At 40.1% G+C, this 21,493-nt stretch overlaps 1 protein-coding gene and 1 long non-coding RNA gene across 2 annotated transcripts; one reads left to right on the top strand and one right to left on the bottom strand.

The window, feature by feature from the left end:
• The first annotated feature begins 949 nt into the window (after positions 1-949).
• Positions 950-3,422, top strand: LOC137096382 (uncharacterized). Its single transcript, XR_010909416.1, has 3 exons — positions 950-1,058; positions 2,199-2,321; positions 2,505-3,422. It is a non-coding gene; the product is annotated as an uncharacterized lncRNA (long non-coding RNA).
• Positions 3,423-3,736: 314 nt separating this feature from the next.
• On the bottom strand, positions 3,737-19,958 carry LOC132765656 (killer cell lectin-like receptor subfamily F member 1). The gene is made up of 6 exons (XM_067465607.1): positions 19,871-19,958; positions 16,859-16,957; positions 13,787-13,879; positions 5,765-5,919; positions 4,610-4,722; positions 3,737-4,136 (listed from the first exon to the last, which is right to left on the bottom strand). The coding sequence occupies exons 1-6, from the start codon at positions 19,956-19,958 to the stop codon at positions 4,004-4,006; spliced, it is 681 nt and encodes a 226-aa protein (XP_067321708.1). The 3' UTR covers positions 3,737-4,003.
• Positions 19,959-21,493: the final 1,535 nt, after the last annotated feature.

Below are 21,493 nucleotides of genomic sequence, written 5' to 3'. Positions count from 1 at the left end.
TTTTTCTCACCACATCACATTGTTGGCTCATGTTTAACTTGTTGTCCACGAGGACTCCAAGATCTTTTTCACATATACTGCTCTCGAGCCAGGCGTCCCCCATTCTGTATCTTTGCATCTCATTTTTTTCTGCCAAAGTGGAGTATCTTGCATTTGTCCCTGTTGAACTTCATTTTGTTAGTTTTGGTCCATCTCTCTAATCTGTCAAGATCGTTTTGAATCCTGCTCCTGCCCTCCCAATTTGGTGTGGCCAATTTTTTTCTTAGCCAAGAAGAGATGCATGTTAAACTGGAGTATGGTAGATAAGGAGAAAGGTGGAATAATAATAAAGGAAACAAAACACACAACCTCTGAGGATGCTTGCTATAGACGCAGGCGAAATGTCAGGAGAGAATGCCCCTAGAACATGGCTATATAGTCCGAAAAAAACCTTCAACAACCCAGTGATTCTGGCCATGAAAGCCTTTGACAATAAACCTAAAATAAATGACTTATGAGGTTAATCAAATGATTCACCTCTTTGAATGTTCTTCTCTGAGAAATTACCAGGAGGGGTTAGCATTACTGGACTAATCTGGACTGAGGGGTCCAGGCAGCTGCCGGTTAATTGTGGGCGAAAATGAACTTTTCCTCCCATTTCTATGGAGGATGGATTGAGCCAACCATAACAGGGAGGAAGGAGACAAGTCTCTTTGCTTCCACATAAGAATCTCCATCTAACCATTAGCTCAATCTGCAGGAACACTTTCTTCTCAAGGGCAAATAGCGTTATTAATGGTACATGGTGTTTGGCCACCAATTACTCAATGGAGCCATTAACTCTAATGAATGTGCATTTTAAAAAAGGGGAGTGTCATATAAACATGCCAAGTAATGAATTTTCTAACATCCTGAGAAGGATAAAAAGCCAGACTGTACACGGAGTGAAGTCATTTTCTATCCCTCTGTACCCAAAAGCTATCCAATGAGGAAGTGTTTTTTCCTGGAAATCTGGTGGTCACGGATGGCTCAGGCTTGGCTATTCACAGTCTGTGTTCTCTTTTGCTTCATCCCAAAAGGTAAGCCCAACTTGCAAGAGCTAAGGAAAGTAGGGCTGGGCAACCACGGAAAAATTTGTTTCTAAAATCGATTCGTTTTTAGGGATTTTTTGCGTTTCGTTTTTTAAAAGAATTCCGAAATTTTTCTTTAAAAAAGTTTGATATTTATGAAATTTCGTAAATTACAAAACAATACGAAACAATGACGAATCGATTCGTTAATGGCAGACGCGACCGCGCAATACGCTAAAAAACCTCCAAATGGGACAGGGGGAACTTCTGAAGCTTCCCTTTTCCTCTGTTGTTGACTGTTGGTGTGATATTTATAATTTTTTATCACTGATTAAACAAACAACAACTATAAAACTTGCCCCAGACATGCGGAAATAATAACGAAATGATTTCAAAACAATAACAAAACGAATACAAAACAAATTCGAAACAATTACGAAATGAATTTAAAAATTCGTTTCGTTTTTTAGTTGCTCCTGAATGGTTCGTTATCGCTTCGTTATTAAAAAAAATAACGAATTTTTAATGAATTACGAAATTACGAAACCGCCCAGCCCTAAAGGAAAGCTATGCCGAAAGGGAATACCTGTTTTTTCCATGTATAAGTCAACCTCATTAATCCAGGGCAGGAATTGTGGCCCAAATTATGGATGTAGATATGACTTGTTGCTAAATTGGGAGTCATTTTATGGAGACTTCTTTTAAGTTCTTGCTTTTTGCCATTCAAATAAGGGGATGTTTCCTTCTATTTTTTGGTATAAGAGTTAGGGTACAGTGCTTACATTGCCCTGTGGAGAAGTCTATCCAGATTTTAGGGGATGTTTTTACTAAAATTTCTAGATTTCTACATGAATATATACAGTAAGTCTTATTTCCCCCTTTTTCCTAAAGTCAGACTTTGCGGTTGGGAAGACCAATGGAGGAGGACTCTTGGCAAAATATATGTCAATATCTCCATGTGAGGATGATTCTCTACGAAAATGTTGTTGGTGTTCTTGTCATCATCATCTTGAAATTAGGAGACAGGCAGCACATAATTTTGTATATCTGTTTTATATATGGGCATGGTATCTTTTGGTAGGTAAGAATGATGATAAATGATTATGTAAAGACAACAATTGGGTTATGAAACATTTGATTTTTTTTGAGGTGATGCAATAAAATGTGCAAGATGTACTACAAGTCAAACAATGACATGTTCTCCTCTTCGAAGCACATGTGAAATCATCAGTGATAAGGCTGTCTGTATCGTCACGGAGGAATATTTAAGAGGTAAATTAATATCTTCACCATCCTATAACTGTTTATAAATTAGCAGGCACATCTGAATATTCATATAGATTGTGAAGGCAAGATACGTTTTAAACATCTTACAATTTAGAAATACAATTTCAAATTGGACTGCCAGAAAATATTATCACAGAAACTTTGTGTTTTTTTTCACCATCCTAACAGGTAAGCCAATAAAGAAGACAAGGGACTGCAGTGAAGACAAGAGCGCTTGTGGCCAGTCAATTAATCGAGCATTTTTTAGTAAGAACTTTAAATGCTGTTCTGATCGAGACTTTTGCAGCAACAGCATGTAGTTCCTTTGTGGAGACATCGGAGATTGAGATACTATTAAGAATATGATTTCTTCCTCTTGAATTTTCAATTAAACTATAATCATCCACAACACATAATCGAACACTAATGCAGTCCTTGGATTTGTCAATTTCCTGCATTTTTGGCAATCCATTTTAAAGGATTCTTTTAAAAGAAGACAACATCTTATAAAACAATATGAATGTTCACTGAGACAACATGAAAGTCATCGAAATACATCTTTCCGTGGAAAGTAATCGAAATATATCTTTCCATGGAATGGAAAGGAAAGTTGCCTGAAGGGGGAAATTGTTTTAATAACATCCACAATTTAAATCATGAAACATCAGCACAATGTAGAGGGTAGATGGAGAAGATAAAGCAAAATCTCTTGACATTGATTACTCTCGGCTTTCAAGAAGTTGCAATGCACCAATGATAAATCTGGAGCAGACTTGACACATATACACAACATGATCAACTTGAAATAGTGGAGGGATGTTGAGGAAATTGACCCAGGATGTTGGAAGTTGTAGCTCATCCACAATTAAAGAGCACTCTGAAATCAAATGATGCTTTCAGTTGACTCATCTCTTCTAGCAGAACTACCCAATTGACTTTCAATCATGAGTTTGTATTTACATGCTATTGCTACTATATGTCAATTCTGTATCTGTTTGTGGTGCATGTTTTTTTTGGATATTTTAGTATTTTTACTTGTACGATTTATTGCATATATTTTATTTTTATATATTTTTGCATTTGTTGTACCCTGCCTTGAGCTGCCAGGAGAGGTGGTAAATAATAATAATAATAATAATAATAATAATAATAATAATAATAATGTAGGTGACTGCAAAAGGTCACCCTACTCGGATCTGCACGCATTATTCACCACTACATCACACAGTCCTAGACACTTGGGAATTGTCCGACGTGTGATCAAATGCAAAAGCCAGCATAGTGATCTTGTTTGCTGTGTATGAATCTTGTTATGTATCAAATAATAATAATAATAATAATAATAATAATAATAATGGGTCTGGACCAAACTTGGTACACATACCCATCATGATCAACTTTAACTCGTGGTGCGGTTTTGGTGTGTGTGAGACAGATAATGATGGGAGTTGTAGTTTATCCACATCCTTATGCATTTTCTAATGGGAACATTCAGAAAATCCAAAAAACAAAACAAAAAAATCAATGGCTTTTTCTAATAAATGGCATTATAAGTTACCTAATCCAGGGATCACCAGGTGCCTAAACTAGTATATATATATAATCTCATCATTGTCATTAAGTATATCTGAGGAAAAGCAAGGCACCTTATCAGCATATTAAAAACTGTGGACCATTGATATCACATGTCAGAACAAAATGGCTTCTTTTTCACAAATCCACCGAAATTCAGCAGTGCACATTTCAGAGCGTGCTTGGTTATCCTTAATCACTCCACAGTTGGCTCCATTTTCCGAAGGAGATAGTTGGATCCTGTGAAGGCTAATAGAGAATATTTTTTATCATAAGCTTCATGTCGAGACCAATATGCTGCCTTCCCACTGAATAGTCATGCCCATTCACTGCAAGGCTGATAACTGTGGCACCCTCCAGGTGTTGTGGAATTAAAGCTCCCATTGGTTCCACGGGTTATGGCTGCTGGAAGTTGCAATTCCATGATATCTGGAGGATTTCTGTGAAGATTTTGGATGAGGCACAAAAGGCATAAGAAGATATACACACATAACTAACACTTACATTAACAGGATTCATCTCAGTGGACTAGCCATTAGGGTTTCTCACTGAGATAGTTCATATGTGATACTGTGGGTCTCTGTAATCAAGGGGCAAGAGCTCCCACACGGATATCCCTGTGCATTTGAGACTGGGACACCAATATGGGAACAGAGTACTTTTAATTCAAATCAACCCAAATGGCATGCAGGGTGTTTATGGGAAGCTAGAGAAACACTTACAGGGTTTTATTTAATGTCGTTCCATCTATCCAGGTCCAAGACTTCATTGAGGTTGTAAAATTAAGCCCAATCCAAACTGGATATTTCTCTGGAACAATGCCATAGATGAATGTCTGCCAAAAATATTAGAATACTCTCATTCTCACACTTCTTGGTTATTTAAATGTAAGCAACATCAGTATTTTAAATTCTTACCAATAAGACCAAGGTTGATCTACAATCCAAATATTAGTAATAACAACAGAAACAACAACTTTATTTTTGTAGCCTGCTGCCATCTTCGCAAAAAGGAGTCAAGTCGGCTTACATATGGCTCAATGTGGCTAAAACAATGCACAATAAACACACTATACAATGCAAAATAAAACCAATAACATATAAAACAAAGTTTAAGCTCAAAATAGCGTCCAATAACCTATGATGAGTCATAAAACATAGCCAACTGCAAACAGGAGCAGGGAATGGGATAGTGCAAATTTTAGCTAATGAACTAGGGCATGGGGCAAAAGTGCTGTGCTGTGGCATTAATTGTGGACCATTGTGACAAGACATTCTCAAAGGCTTGTCCAAACATCCAAGTCTTTAATTCCTTCTGGAAGGAGGACACTGTGGGGGCCTGCCTAATCTTCCCAGGGAGGGTGTTCCAAAGCTGGGGGGCCACCACTGAGACGGCCCTCTCCCTTGTCCCCACCAACTGCCCTTGTGACGGTGGCAAGATCATGAGGAAAATCTTAATGCTCGCGCAGGAACATAAGGGGGAGGGGACATGGACTCAAAGATAGGCAGGGCCCAAGGCTTTGTAGGTGATGACCTGCATTTAGAATTCTGAACCCTGCCAATGATAGAATAGGGCCAAATTTCCCACACGGAACTCCCATGACCAACAGAAAATACTGTGTTTCCTGATGGTCTTTGGTGATCCCCTGATGCTCCCTCGCTACTCCCCCGAATGATCCCAACCTCCAGGTAGAGAAACACTGAACTACCTTATTTGTCAATAAAACATCTTTAAGGACCTCCAAAGTTGTGAATGGAGTGGAACTACAGAGAGTTTGTTTCAAGTTGTACCCACAGAACTAAAATTTGCCTAAAGTTTGTGTTTACCACTTTCTCCTGGGCTCATTCTTGGCTTTCAAAACATGTTGTTCATCTTACCATTTCTTCTGCATCTTGGAACACCACCATTTGAGCTCTCTTCCCAGAACAGTCATGATAGCCCATAATCCAATTCTTTTTGTCCTTTGAAATCCAGTAGCATATTCCTCTTTCTTCTATCCAGGTGGCGGGGCAGAGTTTACATGTTGCACTTTCTAAAAGAAGGCAGAGACACATGATTTTCTCCTATTTGGTTCCTCTGGTCTGTTTGCTTCCTTTAAAAAACCCCTGAACTTGTTCAGTGTGAAGCACTTCTATCTCTTCTTTTCTGTCCTGTAGAAATTGATTTTATTCCACCTAACACCTCTGAGCTTGCTTACTTACTTACTTAGGCAATCTCTTATAGCCCAAGGATGATGGTCGTCCAAGTGTAGTGTCTTGGTGTCGGGTCCGTAGGTGGCTGTGGAGTTTATGACCCACATTTTTGCACAGTTTCCTCCAAGCATTTTTCTTCCAAATAGGTTTAGCCTTAAGTCTGATCCTCCCTGAACATACTGGTTTTGTGGAAGAAGCTCGAGGAAGAACCATCTCACCTTTCATAATCAGCTATCTATAGCAATTTTCTATTGTCACCATATAGAATGTGTATTTCTAGTCACTACAGCTCAAACAAACCTTAGGTAGGTAGGAAAGGACAAACAAAATGTACAGGGGCTGAAGAAACTCCTTGTGAGAGAAGGTTTCAGCATGTGGGAATTTTTAACCTTTGAAAATAAAAAAGCTCATAAGGGGAGACACAAAAGTGTACACACATACACACAGCATAGAATCTTTATTGCCTTTCCCATAATTGTACTACCTAGGGCAGGTATGGGCAAACTCAGGCCCGGGGGCCAGAGATGGTCCCTTGAGCACTTTTCTCGGGCCCGCCTCTCTCTCACCATCCTATACTTCCTTCCTTCCTTCTCTCTCTTCTTCCTTCCTTCCTTCCATCCATCCATCCTTCCCTTCCACCCTTTCATCCTTCTTTCCTTCTCTCCCTTTTGTATTTCCTTCCTCCTTATCTCCCTCTCTCTCCTTCCACCCTTTCGTCTTTCTCCTTCCACCCTTTTGTTCTTCCTTCCTTCTTTCCTCCCTCTCTCCCTCTTTCTCCTTCCTTCCCTTTTGAATTTCTTTCCTTCTCTTTTCTTTATCCTTCCCTTCCTTCCATCCATCTCTTCATCCCTTGCTTCCTTCTCTTGTTCCTTCCTCCTTCCCTTCCTTCTTTCCACCTTTTCATTCCACCGTTTCATCCTTCCTTCCTTCCCTTTTGTCTTTCCTTACTTCCCTCTTTTCTCCCTCCTTCCCTCTTTCTCCTTCTATGCTACTCTTCCTCCCTTCCGTCCTTCCTTCTTTCTTTCTTTCCTCGTTTCCTTCCTTCTTTCCATCACAGGGCAGCCAGTCCTCCTAGCAGAGAATACTAGCATTCAGTCCCAAAGTTAGAAAGTTTGCCCATGCCTGACTTAGGGGCTAAAAGAAAGAAATGTACTGCATAGTTAAAGTATGGAATTCACTGTAGTGAAAACCACAGACTTGGGCAGATTTTTCTTTTCTTAAATAGAGATCAAACTTATATATGCTTACTAGTCATGAAAGCTTAGATATCATTTCAACTATCAACAGATCTGTGAATTCCAATGAGAGCGCATGGTTGTGCTCTGTTTATTGAAATCTTTGTTTAATTTTCTCATTCCACCAGGGCCTTGAGATGATGCACAAGATGTTGCAGCCCAGCCACCTATAGGACTGCTTTTCACACAATATGCATTTATTTATTTATTATTGCTTTTATATTGAAGATGCCCCTTTTTAAGAAGGCACACCTTGTGGAATCTCATAGTCCCAATTTTTCAATAAGGAACTAGGAGGCAGAGGAGACAGAAAAAAACACAGATTTATTTGGTATTTTGTAAGTTTTTCGGGCTGTATGGCCATGTTCCAGAAGTTTCACCTGCATCTATGACAGGCATCCTCAGAGGTTGTGAGGTCAGATTTATTTGCAAATAAGCTGCGGGTGACCTTCCTGAAAGGAGATGGCACACTGAATGAGATCTCGCATGGGGTTCTTATAGTTTTTTGCAGGCACAATTCACTTCACAAACATCGTTGTTCTTACGCCCCGTCTCCCTTTCATCTTATTTCATCCTGCACATGGCACCATTTGGTCAAATGCTTATCAAAACAGCTCAGGAAAGCACAGCTTCCCAATTGCAATTTGACATTCCAGGTCTTCAATTGATGTCTCCTTTTACTTCCGTAAAGAAGGTGATTGCCTTTCATTGCCCTAGTCTTGTCTTTCTCAGCTGCCAAGTATGCCTGTTCTGTTTGGCATAAGTGTACCCATGCGAAGCAGGTGAATATAGCATTGAATGAAACATGCAGAATAATCACAGGATGTCTTAAACCTACACCTGTTGATACACTCTACAAGCTAGCTGGCATTGCCCCCTCCCCCTGATGTGCGATGGGAAGTTGCTGTTAATGTGAGAGAAATAAGGTTGAACACTGTGAAAGCCACACACTACATGGCTACCAGCCTCCTCCCAGTAGACTCAAGTCAAGGAAAAGCTTTATGAGAACTACCACTCCTCTTGGCGTCCCTCCAGCAACAGCAAGGGTATCCCTCTGGGTAGCTAGACCATGAAATCCCAGCTGGATGGCCCCCCACGAAGGTCTTCCTCCAGGGGCAAACCAAGAATGGGCAACTTGGAAGTCCCTGAACAGACTCAGAAGTAGAATGGACAGATCAAAACATAACCTGGCAAAATGGCACTACCACACCTTATGTGACTGTGGAGCAGAACAGACAACTCTGCATCTTTATGCTTGTCCACTATGCCCTGCCTCATGTATGGAGGAAGAATTGTTGAAGGCTACAGACAATGCTGTTGCTGTTACCCATTTTTGGTCAAAATATATTTAGCTGCCTGTGCTCCTTCTATTTTAATCAGTTTTATACTAATTTATGCAATGCTTTTGATACGAAATAATAATTGCCCTGTCATCCTGTTTTTCTCATGGCAGATTCTAACACTAAAAACTAAGGCTATTTATTTGATCAAACTATTCTTCATACTGGGTTGTTGTTAGTTTTCTGGGCTATATGTCCATGTTCCAGAAACATTCTCTCCTGATGTTTCACCTGCATCTATGGCAGGCAACCTTAGAAGTTTTGAGGTCTGTTGGAAACTAGGCACTGAAAACTACTTCAACCAGAGATGTCAGCCATAGCAGAGCACCTGATGAACCAACCTCATCAGGACGCAGCATATTTTTTGAGAACACAGAACCACGCTAACAACCACCATGTCAGACTACACAGAGAAACCATTGAAGTCCACAAGCGTGTGGACAATTTCAACAGTAAGGAAGAAACCATGAAAATGAACACAATCTGGCTACCAGTATAAAAAAACTCTAAAATCATAACAGTAAATAAAGAACGCCACTAAAAAAACAGGGGAACTCCAGACAAGAAACAATCAGGGGCAGCTAATCACCTCTCAACAAAGGATACCCCCAGGCAGTAAGAAGTCATGACTTGAAACTGCTAGGCCATTAAATGCTAATCAAGGTGGCAACTGAAACATTCACCCCTACCCAGGCATGTAGCCGGGGGGGGGGGGGGGGCTTGAGGGGCTTCAGCCCCCCCCCCCCCGAAATTCTCATGGTGGTTCGTGAAAAGGCCTTACTGGTGCATTATTTAAACTTTTATGTTTATTCATATCATGATATGATCACCACACTCAATATATCCCATATGCATGGGGGTATTGGGGTGATGATACAAAAGGTTTGCTAGGCTAGGCCCTCTTTCACTCAGACTCAGCCCCCCCCCCCAAAACTCAGGGCCCCCCCGGAAACACCCTTGAAAAAAATTCATCCCCCTCCCCTAAACGAAATCCTGGCCTGCCCCTACCTCCAACAGACAAGAGTTCTTTCTCCCACCCTGGACATTCCACAGATATATAAATCCCATTTCCCAAGTTTCCAACAGACCTTGCAACCTCTGAGGACGCCTGCCATAGATGCAGGTGAAATGTCAGGAGAGAATGCTTCTAGAATATGACCATACAGCCTGAAAAACTTACAACAACCCAGTGATTCCGTCCACAATACATTATTCTTCATACTATTGCTATTTATTAATCAAATTAAATCAAATTAAATAGGTGTCAATTGTCCCTTTTGCTATAGAAGTGGTGGGCTCCAATTTAGGAGCACAAGCCCCCGCCAAAGGGTGCCCCTCCTCAGGCCAGGCCTCAACACGAGAGATAACAGAAAGAAAGAAAAACATGGTTCAAATTACAAACCAAAACAATTTAATTTTTTTTAAAAAAATATCTACAGAGATACACAATTTAACTAACTAAAAATAAAGCACTCCTGCTTTCATGGACTTTCCACAGCCATCTGACTGGCCACAATCCAGGTGGAATACCAACCTAGATAGGTCTCTCATTTCAAAACTAAACAAGATCACTCCCAAAGTATTTTGGGAGATTTTTATGATCTGGGCTGTAATGTTATTCCTACTGACCTCAGTGACTCAGTCCCATTGAACTCAATGGGACTTACAAATGGGAATATTAACATCACCTGTTTTTCCCCCTTTCCTTTGTAAAACTGGTATCTTTTAGCAAAATACAATTAACTGTGTTCTATTCTGTAAGGGATCCTTCCTGTGCTTCTTTTTTGCAGTGCTCTCATGGTGCCACTACCTGTTTCCTAAACCTCAGCTTCTGTTGCATTAACCTCAAGTGCCACTTTAATGCTGTGGGCAAATGCGTTGCTTAATCTTGAAAAGGAAAGGGAAAGTGAATGAGACGGAGAGAGAGAGAGACAAAGAGAGACAGAGGATAGGAACGATCCATATTAACAGTAAGAAAAGGATATATGTGTACACATATATTTGCTGAAGTGCTTTTATGGCTGGACAATATGGCATGTTAAAATCAAGAAGATTGTCTAAAACACCCTAATTGATTGTAGGTAAACTATAAATCCCAGTAATTACAACTCCCAAAGGTCAAGGTCTATTTTCCCCAAACTCCACTAGTGTTCACATTTGGGCATATTGAGCATCCGTACCAAGTTTGGTCCAGATCCATCATTGTTTGAGTCCACAGTGCTCTCTGGATGTAGGTGAATTACAACTCCAATACTCAAGGTCAATGCCCCCCAAACCCTGGTCAGGGGAATTCTTTGTGTCAAGTTTGATTCAATTCCATCACTGGTGGACTTCAGAATGCTCTTTGATTGCTGGTGAACTATAAATCCCAGCAACTTCAACTCCCAAAAGACAAAATCAATCCCCAACCCCACTGGTATCCGAATTTGGGCATATTAAGTATTTGCACCAAATTTGCTCCAGTGAATGGAAATACATCCTGCATTTCAGTTATGAAGTAGCAACGAAAATTATTTTCTGGTTGGGGGTCACCACACAACATGTGGAACTCTATTAAGTGGTCACAGAATTAGGAAGGTTGAGAACCACTGCCCTAAAGGTACAGAATCCCATTCGATCTTGGAAACTAAGCAGGGTCAGCCCTGAATGGGAGAGCACCAATGAATATCAGGTGGTGATTGCACCTTTGAGTATTCCTTGTCTGAAAAAAAAATCTGAATTACATGAAGGTGGAGAGAGTACACTGATGTGACCCCATTCCATCAATCAGTTTCTCTTGGGTGAGATACTTGGTAAAACTGAGAGAAAAACAAGAAAGACTATGGGCAGCGATGATGCCAGACATTGCCCGGGGCAGAAATGGTGTGGCTGTCATTACATAGGTTGGGGGTTCAAATCCAGGGAATGCGGGGTGAGCTCCCCTCTGTCAGCTCTAGCTCCCCATGTGGGGACATGAGAGAAGCCTCCCACAGGATAGTAAAAACATCAAAAACATCCAGGCATCCCTTGGGCAACGTCCTTGCAGACGACCAGTTCTCTCACACCAGAAACGATTTGCAGTTTCTCAAGTTGCTCCTGCCATGATTGTTTTACACATTTAGTAGAGAGTATAATGATTAAATGCAGATAATGCAAGGTGGAACTCAGTTATTTTGAGAGCATGGATGAGATCAGAGCCAGAGATAGAAACTCCTCTGTGAGGAAAGGACACTAGTGTACTCAGAAAGGACTAGTCAAAAGTCCTTTCTGAGGACTTTTTGATACTTTACCCACTGTGTTGCCAGATTGAAAACAGGAGAGATCCTTTACCTTTAATAGTTGTGTAGAAGACAGCATTTCAGTAGGCATTGCTAGTTAATTGGTTGCATCTAAAGCAACACCTACTGAAATTCCCTCTTCTACACATCCATTTAAGATATAGAAACCTGCTCTAATTTTCATTCTGACAGCTCTACAGTTACACTTCTTATTCTGTGTCTAAAAAATGTAAACATTTTTCAGGAGAGTTTGGATTACTACCCACTTTTCTGTAGACCGCAAAATTTCCATTTAGCCAACTTTTTCCTGAGATGCTGCCAGTTCTACAAACCGCAAATAAAACTGAGTTGTTTCTATATCTCTCACATTCCCCCACAATGTTGCATCACATGAACTACCGGTCTAGATTGGCTCTCCATTAAGCAGCTATTGTGGGTTAGAAGGTCATATCGTTCCATTCATCATTGCATATCTGTCATACAGTGAGTGGTTAGAGTGAAACATACAAACTGCCCCTTACAATAGCCATCTCTTCTCAGCTGCAATAGGGAAAACTCTTCCATTATCAGTGTCAAGGGTGAGAAAGACAAGGGCAAACAGACTGAGAGATTGCATTTATCCTAGAGCTGTAACTAACTATATTGTACATGGTTTTGCACTGATGTTGCATTGGAGGCTGTGCAATGGTGGTTGGGATGTGGAGGGATGGGTATGTTGTTTTGTGGTGTGGGCTGGGGAGGGCATTTAATTTCATCATGCAATAGTACATTGAATGTAAAGCTATTTTATTCTATTCTAAAATAAAAATACAAGTGTCAAATTGCATTTATATCTAACAGGGAAGGAGGTGCCATTTTGTTCATTGTTTCTGATGGCAAAAAATAAACAATCTGGCCACAACCTCTGAACCAATTGTGGTTTGTCAACCCATTACAGCAGGAAAATGACCTGGCCACAGATAGATTAATCCTCCAGTAATTTGTTTAGTTCTCTTTCAAAGCCATCAGAAATTTAATAGAAGGACAGCTGTGCTGTCACGTGCTGGGCCTGTGAAAAGGTCTGTAGACAGGACGTGCTCTGTATGCCCAATGGGACCCGGGGATGCCTCGGATTAGAAGCCCTATAGATTTCCCTAAACAAAGTCTTTAGAAACTTGGAAAGTTTAACAAAGTTCTTTATTAGTGCTTAGGTCTTCAAGAAAACAAACAAATACTTCAAGGCTTTGAATCAACTGGTGACTTTCTTAATCTTGTCCACAAGGGACAGGCAACTATCTTCATGAACTGTTTCTTCTCTATCAGAGAAATCCTTGACCTCTACCTGGGCAATCTGTCTTAGGCTCTGCTGGCGTGGGCTCCTACACCCAGTCCAAATTGCGTTATGACTGCCGCGAGTGGTCCTTCCAAACAGAGTTCTTTTGTAGATTTCCAAGAGGAAAGAAGGTCTTCAATTCCCAGCGAAGGCTGGCTGTAAAGCTGCGGGACTGGATTTCCCCAGCAAAAGCTGTAAAAGACGAAGCTTTCTACAGGTGGAACTGACTCACGCCCTGTACGAAAGGCTTCTCTGTGAGAACTGAACTAGAGGTCCCCTTTTTCCCTCCTAAACCCTGAAAAAGGGGCGGAACTAAAGAACCTAATGATGATTGATGGGCCATTGGCCATATAATTACAAACCAAGGGAAACTACCTTATTGCAAAATGCATGGAACTTTGAAATACATGCAAACACTCAAAGACAGAAAAAGAAGCTGGAGCTCCTGGTACAGCCGTACCAGAACAGTAGCAATGACCACAAAAGGAAATCACGTTGTGGTGTTCCATTTATTAGGCCAACAAAAAGGCACAATATCTCAGGAAGAACAGATGTCTACTTACCTGTAAATGGTTCACACAAGTGCATGGCAGTATTTCTAGAACAGGAGTCAGTTTCTCTTCTAAAGTTGTTCAATCTTCCCGACTTATTTTTAGCTGTGTTAATAAATTCAACCTCAGCTTTATGAAAACCACTCTGAAAAACTTGAACAGTAGTGCATGATTTATTTAGTCATTCATTGTATTCCTATCCCACATCTATATAAATAAAAATGTAATGTTCATTTGTGGGACCTCATATCTCCCAAAGCACTGGACGAATTGCCACAAAATTTGGACACAGTATACCAATCAAACTAACAAATGTCCTTCAGTTACAAAACACAGATACAATGAATAAAAAAACCAAAAATGCTACAAGACGATAGAGCGCATGTGCAAGAATGGCTCTCCTGGCCTCACCCTCCTCGTGTATGAGTGAAAAAAACCAAACAGTCACCCCCACCTCTCACAAGAATAGACTGCAGAAGAGGAAGGAGGAGAATGGCCTGGCGCCACCACAACAAACTAGAATGAGAAAGATGCACCTCGCTAGGGTGTGGATGGAAGAGGGCGTCCTGGGTTTAAGCTGCGGAAAGATAAACCTTAGGTTTTTTTAAAAAGCAAAGCAATAATTTAGCAGCCAAAATAAGTTAAAGGTTTTTTATAGATCTAAAATTTGGGATCTGGAGTTCCGTTTTTGTTCTGAGAAGATTCAGTCTATTTGCTCCTCTCTTCATCTTTTTTAGGATATTGGGACCACACTTGGAGGCCACATTTATGACTGCAAGCCTGCCAAGTTTCAGAATATTTAGGACATCCATCATTTTTTATAAAATTTATTTTTGTAATTTTGAAATATTTGGGGGGGGGGGGCTGCTGGTACAGGAGTACTAGCCAGAAAAACTTCAGGAAGAAGGTAGGTAGGCAGTAGGTAAATACTAGGTAGGTTGGTAGGTAGATAGGGCTGGGGAAGAATTGAAATAATAATAATAATGATAATAATAATAATAACTCCAGCTTTTCTCCACATTGGGGGGGGGGGGGGGGACTCAAGGGAGGCAGGAGCATCCCTTCACTCACTCAGTCAACTTAGTTTCAAAGTTAAAAAAGGTAAACATCATATATTTCTCTTCACTTTATTTTCCATCACAGCAACGCATGGCCAGGTACAGCTAGGTAATAATAATAATAATAATAATAATAATAATAATAATAATACTCTGTCTCAATCTCCTCGAAGGGACTCAGGGTGGCTTATGTGAGGACAAGCCCGATCAACATAGTTAAAATAGGACACATTAAAATACATAATCAACAGAATAAAACAGCAACATTATAACAGGAGGCATGGTTGTCCTCCTTCAAAAACTCTCCTAATAACATTCCAGTAGGTAAGGCAAGTTGAAAGAGTCAGCAGCTGGCCTGAGATCCCCCCAGTGGGTATTATGGCTGAATTGATACTCTAGTCTATGTCATAATCTGACCACTATTTGGCATCGGCAACCTAAACACAATGAAAAACAGAGATTCTGGGGTTTATAATTTGGAGAGACAACACAGCTCTGGAAGTGTTCCAACTAAATTGCAAATTCCAGGTTTCCAATAGGAGATAATGATGGCAAATAAAGCAGAATCATGTCACCATAACTCTGTTGTGTCATGAGAAATCATGAAGATTTGAGGGAATGGGGATAGAAAAGATGTTAGGCACGAAGGCTCAATATGATTAAAATTATGGATCTTTTTGTAACAAGGTGTCCTCCTGTGATATCACTTTTGAAATCAAGATGCAGAAAGGTCTAAGTCATCCTCCCTGACCAGGCATGTAGCCGGGTGGGTGGGTGGGTGGGTGGGGGCTTGAGGAGCTTCAGCCCCCCCCTCCCCCAAAATATCCCATATGCATGGGGGTATTGGGGTAACAATACAGAAGTTTTGCTAGGGTAGACCCTCTTTCACTCAGACTCAGCCCCCCCCCCCCTCCCGAATCAAAATCCTGGCTATGTGCCTGTCCCTGACCATTGATCCTCAGCAAATCCTTGCACTTACATTAGGATTATGAACCAAGCCAAAAACCTTACCCAAAGATTTAAAATAGAAAAGAAATATGGGAGTTTGTTTGAGCCATTATTTCAAAACCCTCATATCTCCAAGGGACGGTTAAATACAGCCCACCAGACAATGGCAAATGATGGCTTTCATAGCAGTGGCCGTATTGAAACTACTCTGGGTTTAAGTTGAACCTTAAAGTAGTTATATCTAAACCTTGTCTCCAAAACAGGTTTGGCAGCTTGGATAGATCTATTAAAGTTCAGACTACAGTTTAGCAAGGATTCACCACCTCTCTGATACTTAAGACTGGGCTAGAGTCTGCTGTCTGTTCTAACCCATGATTTTGATGGTCTACATTTTGTGGTAGGGAATGTGCTGCCCTTGAGATGAGTAGGATACAGTTCCTAAAGATCCCATCCTGACATCTGGATCTTCTATTTGTGGTCAGTGAGAAATGAAACACAAAAATACCTGGAGTATCTCGGGTTGTTTACTCTTGGATCATGTGCTGTGCATTGGGAATGACCATCTCATTGGGCCTCTGATCAAAACAATGAATCACATGGCACCAATGCTATCAGCAGTTAAGCCTGCACAAGGATTTAGGGAAGAGTAGAATGAAAGTAACTCAATGCATGTGCCCCTGTCAGTTATAGCTGCGTTTACATGTATACTAAATAGTGTGTAATAACGTAATTAGATATTAGCTTGCAATGCTGGTTAGGCAGCCAGGCAGGAACTAAGTCAGCCAGTTCGTAACCCTAGATTTATCATAAATCATGTTGGGGAAATCTGGTCAGCATTTTCACTTTTTTCAGTGCTTGATTCATAGTACTGTACATACTTATGGCTTTATTTATAAGCTAAGTAAAGCTGCCTCAGATTACAAGGGGCCTCACTGGGATGTGCTACACTGTAAATTGTATACATTTTTTAGAATATAACTCAGCAGGGTACAGGGGTTCAGTGTATCTTAATCCAGTTAAGGCAATAAATATCATGTGGTATCAATATGAATTTCAAAACAAACATTTGGGAACTTACCTACTATAGTCAGCCCAATCACAGCTGAGCCTAGAATGACACAAATCGCCCCTAAGATCCCCAGTGAGATTTTGTACTGAACAAGCCTCTTGGACATATCTAAAAGAATTCAAAAAACTGGTTAAAAACAACATTGGGATTAACTAGGTTCTTGTGGGTTTTTTCGGGCTATAGAGCCATGTTCTAGAGGCATTTCTCCTGACGTTTCGCCTGCATCTATGGCAAGCATCCTCAGAGGTGTGAGGTCTGTTGGAAGTAGGAAAAATGGGTTTATATATCTGTGGAATGGCTGGGGTGGGGCAAGGAGCTCTTCCCTGCTGCAGTTAGGTGTGAATGTTTAGCTGATCACCTTCATTAGCATTTGAAGGCCTGCCTGAGCCTGGGAAAATCTGTTGCTGGGAGCTGTTAATCTGTGCCTGGTTTCTTCCTCTCTGTTGTTTAGCTGTTATAATTTTAGAGTTTTTTTAATACTGGTAGCCAGATTTTGTTCATTTTCATGGTCTCTTCCTTTCTGTTGAAATTGTCCACATGCTTGTGGATTTCAATGGCTTCTCTGTGTAGTCTGACATGGTGATTGTTGGAGTGGTCCAGCATTTCTGTGTTCTCAAATAATATGCTGTGTCCAGGCTGGTTCATCAGGTGCTCATTGGGATTAACCTTGGAGTTTAAGATCGTCTGGTGGAAGCCCTGCTCTCAGTCCTGCCTTCTTTGCAAGTGCGACTGGCAGGGATGAGAGACAGGGCCTTCTCAGTGGTGGCCTCTCGGCTGTGGAATTCCCTCCCCAAGGATATTAAATCAGACCCCTCCCTCATGACCTTCCGTAATAGAGTGAAAACGTGGCTTTGTGATCAAGCTTTTGGAGAACCTGTGCAATAGAGGGATATGGAATTATGTGTAATGACTATTGGAACATCTTAGATTACGATTATGGATAGCGTGATTAATTGCGAAGTTATTGTTTTAAATGTTGCAATGTATTTTTAAATTCTATTTTAAAATGTCTATTGTTAATTGTACATTGTTTTAAGGCATCAAATAGTTGCCTGTGAATAAAGCCACCTTGAGTCCCCTCCGGGGTTGAGAAAGGCAGGATAGAAATGTCACAAATAAATAAATAAGTAAATATTTTACTCATATATGTCAAGATTAGGAGAAGTGGAAACTCTTTTAATATAACATTAGTATTTTACTCCTCTTTTAACATATATCTCTGAAAGTGAATATTCTGTCAAGTACTTCATGAATTAGGAGCATCTTTTAGAGCAGAGAATAAGCTACTGCTTATTCTCCTGCTCCTTGCAATGGCATAGTTGTTATCAAACACCAACACTTAATGGTGAATAACTGACCTGATTTATGACTGATGTCCGCTGTGTGTTATAAGATGCTAGACACTGTGTTATTTGCACCTGATCTGTCAAAGAGAGGGCTGAAGGAAATCATTTCAGTTTGCAGGTTGAATCTGACCAATTCAGCGAAATCTGAATTTGTGTAGCAAAATGGGAATAAGCACTATACCAGATACTTTTGGTTTCAGAGTGGATATTATCAGAATTAGTATGATTGCTTGCATACATTTTCTCTCTCCTTGCTCAACCTGTAAGTGTGTGTGTAAAAGATTATCACAAAAAAGTGTGAGCTTTTAAAACCCCCAAGAGAAACTGATTCTCCTGAAGGTTGTAAGGGAGCTTCCTAATGTTCATTTGAAGGAAAATAAGCTGTATATTCAGAAATGAACTTCATGGCAATAAGTGGTACATCAAGTTTTAAGAATACCATTGCAATCAAGTTCACCTAAAAAGATTAAGCTAAAGCAGAGCTTTCAAATTGGCGGCATGTTTTTTAGACATGCATCCTTTTGCAACACAGTAATGCTGGCAAACCCAAGGTTAAACCAATCTATTATAAGAGTTTCATATGATACAATATATACATATATCTAAAAGATCCACATGCTACAAGGGATTCTATGGTGTGATAATAATGTTATTAAGCCAATCATAAGGGGGGAAATGTGTGGTTTTGGTTTTTGTTGGCTTTCTAAAAATCTTGCATTAATTTTGGATGCAGGAAATTGTTTTACTGTCAAAATTACTATCCATACATTTATTTGCAAATTGTTATTATGATGTCTGCAGAGTTGTGTGCCACATTGTTGTATATTGTTGGAATCTTTGGGACTCTGTGTACATGAGAATACTTGTCACCTCTCCCTACAAGGCTCATGTTCATGGAAATCTTCGGAGAGCCACAAAGAATAGATTATTTTAAAGATCCACAGTATAAAAGTATACTTGTGTGTAACATATAACTGCTTCCCTTAGAATACTATGGTAATCCTTCACTTATCTGGGGTTTAGTTACCAAAAACAACGTGGAAGGATGAATTGAGAGTTAATCTTTTCTCCTTGAACTGCAACTATTAAACCAGGCTTGCCTCTCCCTGGACAACTCCACCTTTCTTAGCCACTTTGCATCTATGTGTCTTCAAGTTGTTTGTTGATTTATGGCAACCCTTTGAATTTAATTGGTTTTTTTTAATGTGACAAAGTAACAACCCCATAAAGGAGAAAAGATAAGTGTGTGTCAAGATGACATTAAGAATGTCTAACCCAAATTTTTCATGATTTAAATACAGGATAGAAATCACAGTCTAAAAGCACTTGAACAAATCCCCTTTTACCAAAAATGTATTCAACAGACAACAGACAATGCTTGGGAGTACAAGCATTGTACAATATAAGACCTTTCAAAAGAAAAGTTGATGATGTGCTGTCATTCAGGTCCAATAGAGCTGAATCAACCTTCTCCACATTCTAACATACAAAAAATGTGACTGTCACTATCTGAACAAGTTGCTAATCTCAGTTCAAAGAGTGAGACATGGCCCTGGAGAAGAATACTGCTTGATCATAATTTCAAAGATGTGTACAAACAAAATGCTTGATTTTCCTTTACTCAAAAATATTCATGCAGAACCAAAATGTTCAGATATATCTGAGGAAAACTTACCTTGGTTCCTCTTGGTTTGTACACAATGGGTAAATGTTCCACCAGAAGCACGGGGGCTTAATGCCATGTAACCCTCTTCATCTTCCATAGCCCCAGATTTCAAGAGACCCCCAGAAGGCTGCAATTGATTAGAGATTGTGGTTTTCTTACCTTCTGCCCAGCCAGAGCTTAGGGCTGCAAAGGAAATGTGAGCATCTTTTCCGGCATCTCAAGTGTGAAACCACAGGCAAAGGTTTCAATAGTGACCTTTTACAGACCACAATCTGGTGCACTAGAGTAGACTTACACAGCAGTCCCTGAATCTGAAATTTTCCTTCAGTGGCAGCTGGTGGCTCACATTGAGTTTTAGTTTGAATTTTAAAGAAGTTGTTCAAAATATTAAATACATTTTGGACTCAGGGATCAGTACCTTGGATAGTTCCTGACTTGGAAGCCACCAGCCATCATTACTTGCACGTATCAGATGCACGTATAAGCTGTCCTAACAATAATTTCAGTGGAGGAAGCTAAACTGTATCAACATGCATGCAAAAACTGGCAGAAAAAAACACACAGTTATGGTAAACATGAGACTTTGCCATATATCCTTAAACATATAAAGCTCTAGTTCAAGCGGCTGTGTAAGTTTAAATTTCTCCTTTGAAAGGACTGTAGGTACGTTTTCTTAAAGTGCTGCTAACTTCTGCTATAATTTGTCTTTGAAGTTAAATTTAGCTCTCATTATTTATTTACTGTATATTTACATCTTTTTTCTCAAATTTATGTCCAATTTTTCTCATCTTTGACTAGTTTTCCCATTCATAGCTAAAAACCCAATGAGAAAAAAACAATTTGCAAAAGCAACTACATCAGATATCAAGTAGTCCAATGGGTGGCAGCCAGATTTCTCACTGGAGTGGCATACAGGCAGCATGCAATCCCCCTGCTATGCCAGCTCCACTGGCTGTCAGTTTGCTACCCAGCACAATTCAAAGTGCTGGCTTTAGCCTATAAAGCCCTAAAATGTTCCAGCCCAACTTACTTGTCCGAACGTATCTCCCTCCATGAACCAGACAGAGCATTAAGATCTGGCAGGGAGGTCCTGCTCTCTGTCCCACTCCCTTCACAAACTCGACTGGTGGGGATGAGAGACAGTACCTTCTCAGTGGTGGCCCCTCGTCTATGGAACTCCCTCCCCAGTGACATTAGATTGCCTCCTTTCCTCCTGGTCTTCAGGAAAAAGCTAAAGACCTGGCTCTGGAACCAGGCATTCGGGGTGTAGTGCAATATGTAATTAAATTTAAACACAGCACCACAAATAACGACTATGAGACTAGGCAGTATGTTTAAATCTGTTTTAATTGTATCCATATGTTTTATTATTTTATTGCTTAATGTGTTGTATCTGTTTATTGTATTTATAATGTGGCATTGAATTTTGCCATTCAATGCCGCATTATAAATTCAATTTATAATTAGAAGGGTGGGGTAGAAATATAGTAAATAAATAAATATTAGCTAAAAATAGTCTTAATTTTAAAAACATAATGCAATTTGAAGACATAATAATGAAGATACAAATGCAGCATGCACCCCCCCCCCCACCCACTTTGCACAATTCATTCATCATCAAATGTTTAGGTA

The sequence above is a fragment of the Anolis sagrei genome, chromosome 2 (assembly GCF_037176765.1).
Source record: "Anolis sagrei isolate rAnoSag1 chromosome 2, rAnoSag1.mat, whole genome shotgun sequence".
Classification (NCBI taxonomy): Eukaryota; Metazoa; Chordata; class Lepidosauria; order Squamata; family Dactyloidae; genus Anolis; species Anolis sagrei.
Note: the sequence above shows the minus strand (reverse complement) of the source record. Positions and strands in the feature narration are given on the sequence as shown.